This window comes from Conger conger, chromosome 8 (assembly GCF_963514075.1).
Source record: "Conger conger chromosome 8, fConCon1.1, whole genome shotgun sequence".
Classification (NCBI taxonomy): domain Eukaryota; kingdom Metazoa; phylum Chordata; class Actinopteri; order Anguilliformes; family Congridae; genus Conger; species Conger conger.
Genome location: NC_083767.1, coordinates 64,018,284 through 64,028,483, shown reverse-complemented (window position 1 = coordinate 64,028,483; position 10,200 = coordinate 64,018,284). Strand labels below are relative to the sequence as shown.

The 10,200-nt window shown below is 48.6% G+C and overlaps 2 protein-coding genes across 3 annotated transcripts in view; both read right to left on the bottom strand.

The window, feature by feature from the left end:
• oxa1l (OXA1L mitochondrial inner membrane protein) overlaps positions 1–4,525 on the bottom strand; it is a 6,372-nt gene extending 1,847 nt beyond the window's left edge. The window contains exons 1-4 of the mRNA XM_061250777.1: positions 4,222–4,525; positions 3,343–3,477; positions 2,262–2,565; positions 1,605–1,961 (exon numbers count right to left, since the gene is read on the bottom strand). Of these exons, the coding sequence (XP_061106761.1) occupies positions 1,605–1,961; positions 2,262–2,565; positions 3,343–3,477; positions 4,222–4,332 (907 nt within the window). The 5' untranslated portion in view covers positions 4,333–4,525. The remainder of the gene's footprint in view (positions 1–1,604; positions 1,962–2,261; positions 2,566–3,342; positions 3,478–4,221) is intronic.
• An 830-nt stretch (positions 4,526–5,355) lies between these two features.
• The window catches only part of si:ch211-212k18.13 (ubiquitin carboxyl-terminal hydrolase 47), a 12,714-nt gene continuing 7,869 nt past the window's right edge, over positions 5,356–10,200 (bottom strand). Inside the window, exons 11-13 of one of the 2 annotated variants that reach the window (XM_061251157.1) lie at positions 8,512–8,546; positions 7,573–7,644; positions 5,356–6,069 (exon numbers count right to left, since the gene is read on the bottom strand). In XM_061251157.1, coding sequence (XP_061107141.1) covers positions 5,684–6,069; positions 7,573–7,644; positions 8,512–8,546 — 493 coding nt within the window. In that variant the 3' untranslated portion in view covers positions 5,356–5,683. Of the gene's footprint in view, positions 6,070–7,572; positions 7,645–8,390; positions 8,413–8,468; positions 8,547–10,200 lie in introns of those variants that run through there. The other variant, XM_061251158.1, reaches the window with a different exon arrangement.

The following is a 10,200-nucleotide window of genomic DNA, read 5'->3' as shown; positions in this document are numbered from 1 at the left end:
AGAGGGAGGGGGGAGAGAGAGGGAGGGAGAGAGAGGGAGGGGGGAGAGAGGGAGGGGGGGAGAGGGAGTGACTCCAGTGCTAAAATAAATAGTTACACCTCTCAACGAGCAGCCAGGTGAAAGAGAGAGGAGGTACTGACACAGACCGAGGTACTGACACTCACAGAGAGGCACTGACACAGACCGAGGTACTGACACTCACAGAGGCACTGACACAGGCCGAGGTACTGACACTCACAGAGAGGCACTGACACAGACCGAGGTACTGACACTCACAGAGAGGCACTGACACAGACCGAGGTACTGACACTCACAGAGAGGCACTGATACTCAGAGGCATTGACACTCACACAGAGATACTGACAGTAAAAGGCAGGCAGGCAGACAGACAGATGCAGAAATACTGACAGTACCAGACACACAAACATTTACAGTAAAAGACAGACGCACAGATAGACAGAGATACTGGCAGTAACAGAGAGACACACAGACAGGCAAGGAGACTGACAGTAACAGACACACAGACAGACACACAGACAGGCAGAGACACTGACAGTAACAGACACACAGACAGACAGAGACACTGACAGTAACAGACACCCAGACAGACAGAGACACTGACAGTAAGTGACAGTAACAGACAGACACACAGACAGGCAGGGAGACTGACAGTAACAGACACACAGATAGGCAGGGAGACTGACAGTAACAGACACATAGACAGACACACAGAGACACTGACAGTAACAGACACACAGACAGGCAGGGAGACTGACAGTAACAGACACACAGACAGGCAGGGAGACTGACAGTAACAGACACACAGACAGACACAGAGACACTGACAGTAACAGACACACAGACAGCAGGGAGACTGACAGTAACAGACACACAGACAGACACAGAGACACTGACAGTAACAGACACACAGACAGGCAGGAGACTGACAGTAACAGACACACAGAGACACTGACAGTAACAGACAGGCAGGGAGACTGACAGTAACAGACACACAGACAGGCAGGGAGACTGACAGTAACAGACAGGCAGGGAGACTGACAGTAACAGACACACAGACAGGCAGGGAGACTGACAGTAACAGACACACAGACAGACACAGAGACACTGACAGTAACAGACACACAGACAGGCAGGGAGACTGACAGTAACAGACACAGACAGACACACAGAGACACTGACAGTAACAGACAGGCAGGGAGACTGACAGTAACAGACACACAGACAGACACAGAGACACTGACAGTAACAGACAGCAGGGAGACTGACAGTAACAGACACACACACAGAGACACTGACAGTAAAAGACAGCAGGGAGACTGACAGTAACAGACAGACACACAGAGACACTGACAGTAACAGACAGGCAGGGAGACTGACAGTAACAGACAGGCAGGGAGACTGACAGTAACAGACACACAGACAGACACAGAGACACTGACAGTAACAGACAGGCAGGGAGACTGACAGTAACAGACACACAGACAGACACACAGAGACACTGACAGTAACAGACACAACAGACACACACACAGAGACACTGACAGTAACAGACAGGCAGGGAGACTGACAGTAACAGACACACACACAGAGACACTGACAGTAACAGACACACACAGAGACACTGACAGTAACAGACAGGCAGGGAGACTGACAGTAACAGACACACAGACAGACACAGAGACACTGACAGTAACAGACAGGCAGGGAGACTGACAGTAACAGACACACACACAGAGACACTGACAGTAACAGACAGGCAGGGAGACTGACAGTAACAGACAGGCAGGGAGACTGACACTCGAACTTGTTCCCGCTGCGTTTGGCCTCGTTGAGACGCTGGCTGTGCCGGGTCATCTCTGGCAGGACGTTGTTGAGCTTGGCGGCCTCGCGCTGCCCCATGACGATGACGGGGAACATGGCGCACCGCGCCAGGATGGTGCCTGAGGGCAGACTCCGTCACCACGGCAACACTGACTCTGCGCATCTCTCCCTCACACTGAATGCCCCCCCCAGCGCAGGCCAACAAGCAGCCATCACCCCCCCAGACCCTCTGCGCTCCCCCCCCCCCAGACCCTCTGCGCCCCCCCAGACCCTCTGCTCTCCCCCCCCAGACCCTCTGCTCCCCCCCAGACCCTCTGCGCCCCCCCCAGACCCTCTGCGCTCCCCCCCCCAGACCCTCTGCGCCCCCCCCAGACCCTCTCCCCCCCCAGACCCTCTGCTCCCCCCCCCCCCCGGCTCACCGGCGACGATGGCGGCCCACCAGGGCACCCCCACGTCCACGTGCAGGAACTCCAGCAGGTTCTGTATCAGGCCCACGGGGGTGTAGTTCCCCAAGCCCAGCTCTGATAGGCTGAGCTCCTGCCCCGCCCCCTGCAGCACATCTAGTGCAGTGGGGGCCGCCTCAGCCACCTGCTCAGCGATTGGCTGCACGCTCACTGGGGCGTGGTCAGCGATGGGGGTGGTGACAGGCAGAAGACTGGAGGCGGGGTCTGCAGCAGAGGTGGGCGTGTCCAGGGCGGGGGCGGAGACTGCTAAGACAGGCACCTGGAGTACAAACACAACATCGCAATGAGACAGAAACTTTGCTCATGTGCTCTTCCAGAGGTCAAGGATCTGTATCTACTGGAGCGGCTGGGGCCTCAGGCCGTTAGGCTGCTGTTCTAGTCCGGTTCTAGCGCACGGACCGGCCCGGGCCAGGGCTCCTTCCTCACACTTATGTTCCTCCTCCTCCTTTCCTCCTCCTTTCCTGGCTCCTAGCTCCAGCACGGGGAGGCAGGGAGAGGAAATGCCACTCAGGCATCGCAGCGTCAGTTTGAAGCTACTTAAAATCAGCAACCCATTCAGACCCAAGAAAGCAGGTGGGGCGAGCTAACTGTGCAATCAACTGCTTTCTCATTGGTCAACTAAGCCCAGTCACAACAACTCCAGGACCAGGAGTGAGGACCACTGATCTGGGACCTCAACCCAATTCCGGGTGAAAGAACAAGGAGGCAGGAAACATCAAACTGAAAGAGCCCAGTGACCTGAGACCCGAGACGCAGAGGAAACGGATCGTTCTGCTCACGCTCAGCAGCTGGCACACATCAGCTCCTGTTGTTTGTCACTCTAATGCTGTTTTAAACAGCTTTGCCCTACATTGCATATTGAGCATTTTCAGTTTGTACCTTTTATCCCTTTATGTTTTCATGTATGACTTGTTTGTGAATATTGTCCGATTATGCTGTTATATGTTTATTGTATTTCTGATTGTGTGCAACACAAATTCCCTTCGCGGCAATAAAGTTTTTCAATTCAATACTGGTCCGACTTTACCCAACTCACCTGAGAGCTATTGGACCTGCCTGGGACAGCACTGACCAATAGGAACCTTCCGTTGTGATGCAGTCCCGGCTTCGACCTTCGGAGGGGACCCCGGCTTCCTCCCACAGTGTGCAGGGCAGACTCCTGTACCGGGAACTGCAGCGGGAGGGGAAACCCTCGAGTAAGGAGCTATCTGCGATAAGAACCGAGGACTGAGAGATTCAACTTCCTGCATATAACCGTCCCTACGAACTGCAACCAGGGAGCAGTGTTCTGTTCTGAACTGTAATTAGTGAGATTTTTTTACAAGGTTGAGAAAACAAAGTGCGTTATTTTAATTATTTGATAGATAATGTCAAATCAGCCAATGGAATATCCGGATGAAAATTCCAACGTGAAACTAAGTGAACTTTTATGACACATCGTTTTATATGACATTTCTACCCCACTCTACAAAGTGCGTGCTCGTGGCTATTAGCAGGTTTGACATTTGTTCAGGAATGTTACCTTGCTGGGCTGAATAACTTATTTGTTCAATCTTGCCGTCGTTAGATACCCCTAAGACTTCAGTCTGGCTTGGGGTTTGACTGTAGGTGGGGAGACGTACCTGCACAATTCAGGTGCGAATTGACACATACTAGTTCAACGTTACTGCTATCGACCGAGCTAAAAAGCAAATGCTTAGCTAGTGGCCACTAGTAAAACGGAAGTAAAACACATTACATTGTGCAGTAGTATAGGCGTGTGGAGTCTACTCTGCCGGCTGTAGATCACCGAGGCCAGCTTAGCTAGCCGCGTTAGCCAGCTACCTTCATGTCAAAGTCACACTCGCTACGCAGCGGCGCCCGCCGTTATTATCCAAGCGCGCCGGTGATAAACACATAGACCGTACGAGAGTACCTGGCTCAGTTTCTCCGACGGTCGCTGTGTGTCGAAGCCGGTTCTGTGCGCCTTTCTCAGGAGACGTCTCGCCAGAGAAGACAAACTCGCACGGTTCATGATTGCGGCCATATTGTACAGCTGAAAGCGGAGGAGGTACGGCGACAGCACAAGGACAACATCCTTCCATCGCGTTTCGTATGAAGCCAGACTTCGCTGCTATAACATGTTATTGAAAGGTTTATGTGCTTATAAACCTCGCTTATTAATGTTATTAGTGATATGCTTACACATGTATGAGCAATTAATAACGTTTGCTATGCACGCAAGTACATGTGTTAGTTCAGACCTTCGAATACAGTTTGCTCATTTTATTCAGCATTCGCAAATATCACTGTCGGTATGGTAACCTTGGCAGCTTAAATTTGTAACTTGTGATCTTGGAGCACTATTCTATCTGCAATTCTTAAGCTTCATCAATTATAAGATAACATTATAATAAATAAAGATCTGAGAGCAACATATGTGTGGTTTTCACTCGTAAATTCGCTAATGTAAAATAACCTAACCGAATTCTCACATTAAGAGCACGGCTCATTTGAAGAGTGACTCGCTGATCAGAAGTCCGACCATATTTGGTCAGTCATGGGTGCACTACCGCCACCTACTGTTCTGGTGGCTGCGGTGCAACTATGAATACAGACAGATTGAAGGAGTGAGAATAGTGAGACAAAAACACATCATTGTTATTTAATTTAATAATGTAAATTCACAACACAAAGCTGTCTTCAATGCAATGCAATTCAATAAAGCTTCTTCCAAGGTTTGGTCCAGTCTTACTGCATTCATTCACAGTCAGAACTGCCCATTCTCCGATCCACAGGGCTTATACAATACCTCCTCATTTATACAATTAATTTACGTGATTATTTTAAACAAAACTCACATAGAAATAAACAGTGCACAATCTGTTTTTACCCAAATATGAATTTGTAAGTCCTACTTGAAGGCTGGGTTCATTGCAGCCTTTGTTTAGAAAATGAGCAAAATGATCATATCTGTGAGCAGCAGAGCCGAGCGCTGAGTCACACTGGAGAAAAGAACGTTTATTTAAGAAAGTTTTTTTATTAATATCTGCCTTACAGCCACAACAAATTAAATTAGGATGATTAGCAATCATCTGCATTATCTACTGTACCATTTAAAAGGAAAGAAAACAGGTAGCACCAGAGATATTATTTTATAATATTTGCAATTATTTAAGGAAAACATGAATTGTACACCATACAGTATCCCTAGCCTGGCCTGGCCTGCCATCCCACACAAACTGAAACAGCTTTCTGGAGAAAGCAGGATATGCATACTATCCAAATTAATATTATAACTGAAGAAACCAAACAGCTTCTTTATCAATAGGCTGTCCTAGGTGTGAAGTGGTCCAGGTTAAATGACCACTTACGTATTGTGAGTGTCTTTGGTATTGCTACCATCTCAGGTGTTGTGAGGGTCTCGTGTAAAATGACTGTTTCAGGTATTCTGAGGGTCTCTGGTAAGGCAACCATCTCAGGTGTTGTGAGGGTCTCGTGTAAAATGACTGTTTCAGGTATTCTGAGGGTCTCTGGTAAGGCAACCATCTCAGGTGTTGTGAGGGTCTCGTGTAAAATGACTGTTTCAGGTATTCTGAGGGTCTCTGGTAAGGCAACCATCTCAGGTGTTGTGAGGGTCTCGTGTAAAATGGCTGTATCAGGTATTCTGAGGGTCTCTGGTAAGGCAACCATCTCAGGTGTTGTGAGGGTCTCGTGTAAAATGGCTGTATCAGGTATTCTGAGTGTCTGAAGTATTGCGTGTTTCTCTGATGTTGTGTCACGGGTAGCACATGTTCTGCAGGTGCCTCAGGTTCTGTGGGTGTCACTGTTAGCACATGTTCTGCAGGTGTCTCAGGTTCTGTGGGCGTCACTGTTAGCACATGTTCTGCAGGTGTCTCAGGTTCTGTGGGCGTCACTGTTAGCACATGTTCTGCAGGTGCCTCAGGTTCTGTGGGCGTCACTGTTAGCACATGTTCTGCAGGTGTCTCAGGTTCTGTGGGTGTCTCAGGTTCTGTGGGCGTCACTGTTCGCACATGTTCTGCAGGTGCCTCAGGTTCTGTGGGTGCCTCAGGTTCTGTGGGCGTCACTGTTCGCACATGTTCTGCAGGTGTCTCAGGTTCTGTGGGTGCCTCAGGTTCTGTGGGCGTCACTGTTCGCACATGTTCTGCAGGTGCCTCAGGTTCTGTGGGCGTGACTGTGAGCACATGTTCTGCAGGTGCCTCAGGTTCTGTGGGTGTCACTGTTAGCACATGTTCTGCAGGTGTCTCAGGTTCTGTGGGCGTCACTGTTAGCACATGTTCTGCAGGTGTCTCAGGTTCTGTGGGCGTCACTGTTAGCACATGTTCTGCAGGTGTCTCAGGTACTGTGGGTGTCACTGTTAGCACATGTTCTGCAGGTGTCTCAGGTACTGTGGATGTCTCAGGTTTTGCAGGTGTCTCAGGTTCTGTGGGTGTCACTGTTAGCACATGTTCTGCAGGTGTCTCAGGTTCTGTGGGTGTCACTGTTAGCACATGTTCTGCAGGTGTCTCAGGTTCTGTGGGCGTGACTGTGAGCACATGTTCTGCAGGTGCCTCAGGTTCTGCAGGTTTCTCAGGTTCTGTGGGCATCACTGTTAGCACATGTTCTGCAGGTGTCTCAGGTTCTGTGGGCGTCACTGTTAGCACATGTTCTGCAGGTGTCTCAGGTACTGTGGATGTCTCAGGTTTTGCAGGTGTCTCAGGTTCTGTGGGTGTCACTGTTAGCACATGTTCTGCAGGTGTCTCAGGTTCTGTGGGCGTCACTGTTAGCACATGTTCTGCAGGTGTCTCAGGTTCTGTGGGCGTCACTGTTAGCACATGTTCTGCAGGTGTCTCAGGTTCTGTGGGTGTCACTGTTAGCACATGTTCTGCAGGTGTCTCAGGTTCTGTGGGTGTCACTGTTAGCACATGTTCTGCAGGTGTCTCAGGTTCTGTGGGCGTCACTGTTAGCACATGTTCTGCAGGTGTCTCAGGTACTGTGACTGTCTCAGGTTCTGCAGGTGTCTCAGGTTCTGTGGGCATCACTGTTAGCACATGTTCTGCAGGTGTCTCAGGTACTGTGGGTGTCTCAGGTGTCTCAGGTTCTGTGGGCGTCACTGTTAGCACATGTTCTGCAGGTGTCTCAGGTACTGTGGGTGTCTCAGGTTTTGCAGGTGCCTCAGGTTCTGTGGGTGTCACTGTTAGCACATGTTCTGCAGGTGTCTCAGGTTCTGTGGGTGTCACTGTTAGCACATGTTCTGCAGGTGTCTCAGGTTCTGTGGGCGTCACAGGTAGCACAGGTGACTCTGCAGGTGTCACAGGAAGCACAGGCGAGGGCCCTGGCCAGTAGTGAGGACCGTCCCCTAGGGAAGATAAAGATTAATCTCCTGTCATTGTTGTGTGTGACTACAATATCTCAGTTTCATTCTGTCCCACAGTCATTGTTTGTGCTGACTGAATGATGTCATATTAAGGGGGCTTCATTCACAGCCAAGCAGTGTCAATGTTCATTCATTTAACGGAAGTATGACATCTAAGGATAATCCCAAAGCATTATGGGATATCCCACCTGTTGAAGGACACATGCATGCTGCACTTTAAAGGTGGGATGGGATGGCAGGCTGCATTTCTCAATACTGAGCACATGCTTGTGTTCTGGGGAAGAACGTTCTTGCCACATGATCTTGACGAGAGCGGTCTTGCAAGAACAGAAGGACAGAGAACTCTTTTATGTGTGTTTGAGATGCAGTGTGCGTTTGAGATGCAGTGTGTGCTACCGCTACAAACCAGGCAGCAGCCTTTCCTGACAGTCTCTACTCTCCAACTTGTGCATTTAATTTCTTAGCAAAGCTGGTTTACTATGCACTTCCACAGCAAACAGGCTGGAGCATAAACTTTGCAAATAAGGAATACATGCTATACGGGCTACTATGAATACATGCCATCATTGCTGTGTTATTGACATCGTCTGTGACAATGAATGGAGGCGGTGCCACCACCTGCTGAAACAGGGAACAGGGTGTCTCTAGCAGCTGCTGAAATGGGGAACAGGGTGTCTCTAGCAGCTGCTGAAATGGGGAACAGGGTGTCTCTAGCAGCTGCTGAAATGGGGAACAGGGTGTCTCTAGCAGCTGATGAAATGGGGAACAGGGTGTCTCTAGCAGCTGCTGAAACAGGGAACAGGCACGTAAAGAGTGTGTGGTCAGGGCCGAGGATGACGGTGTACTTACTTTTCATGTACATGAGCAGGTATGCATTCCGAGATCTGCAGGAAACAAGATAATTTAGACATTTATTAAACATGGAATAAATGCACATGTTGATTGTTAGTTTAAACATATTAAACACATACGTATGAAATGTTAAGCACCACACATGACATCCCACAAATATAATAAACCAATTATTTTTATTGTGTGGATTTTTCATTTAATTAAGTTCAAACTGCCGACAGAAACCAGAGCCCTGCCCAGGCCACAGTACTGTCCCTGCATCGATGTCAATGGTCAGTTTGCGTTTCCTGAACTTCTGGATCAAAACTCAATGGGAGAAATTAATGTTTTTCGAAATCTTTTAAAATAAATTAAGACATTTGTGTTTGTATATGAAAAATAATGATTTCTATAGACTAAAAACATTTGATGTAATCTTAAAAATCAAATTGCTAAGTGGTTAACAACCTGTGGTACAATACAATACAATACAGTAATAGCCTTGCGCACAGGGCTGTATCTGACTGCACAGTACAGTAATAGCCTCACGCACAGGGCTGTATCTGACTGCACAGTACAGTAATAGCCTTGCGCACAGGGCTGTATCTGACTGCACAGTACAGTAATAGCCTCGCGCACAGGGCTGTATCTGACTGCACAGTACAGTAATAGCCTCGCGCACAGGGCTGTATCTGACTGCACAGCACAGTAATAGCCTGACTGTATTTTCAGTTACTGGTCAGGGAGGTGCCCAAGAACCCGACGGTCACTCTAACAGAGCTTTGAGAGTCCTCTGCAGAGATGGGAGAACCTGCCGGAAGGAAGACCATCTCAGCAGCACTCCATCAATCAGGCCTTACGGTAGAGCGGCTAGAGGGAACCACTCTTCAGTAAAAGGCATATGACAGCCCTCAGGATTCTGAGAGTGTAACCGGTGAGAAATTGCCTGAGTCCGAGGTGGGATTTGAACCCTGGCCTCTCACTTGTCCAAATTATTTGTTGAACGAACGCGTTACCAGTCAGCTAAAGACAAACTCGCCTCTAATTTTTTCTTTGTCAAACAAACTAAGAAACATACCACTTTATACTAAAAAAACAGCTCAAGCTAGGTTTTTAAACAGCTGGTCGCTGGTTGACCAGTTTGCCCAGCTCTAGCTATCGTTTGAAACAGCTTGTAGTTGGTATTTCAAACTGGTCATAGCTGGGTTTTACACCAGGGTACATTAAAAACTATGATGGACATGCTCCTTCTGAAGATTGTTTAAATTGGAGGTGGGGTGAGAAGACGATTATGGCTTATTTCTTGCCTTCATGTGAATAAAATTAGGTTTTTAAACATAACATAGGACATGTGGCTGGTGAACTGAACAGGGTTGAGTGGTATGAACAGGGTTGAGTGGTATGAAGAGGGTTGAGTGATAGGAACAGGGTTGAGTGGTATGAAGAGGGTTGAGTGATAGGAACAGGGTTGAGTGATAGGAACAGGGTTGAGTGGTATGAACAGGGTTGAGTGATAGGAAGAGGGTTGAGTGGTATGAAGAGGGTTGAGTGATAGGAACAGGGTTGAGTGATAGGAACAGGGTTGAGTGGTATGAACAGGGTTGAGTGATAGGAAGAGGGTTGAGTGGTATGAAGAGGGTTGAGTGATAGGAACAGGGTTGAGTGATAGGAACAGGGTTGAGTGGTATGAACAGGGTTGAGTGATAG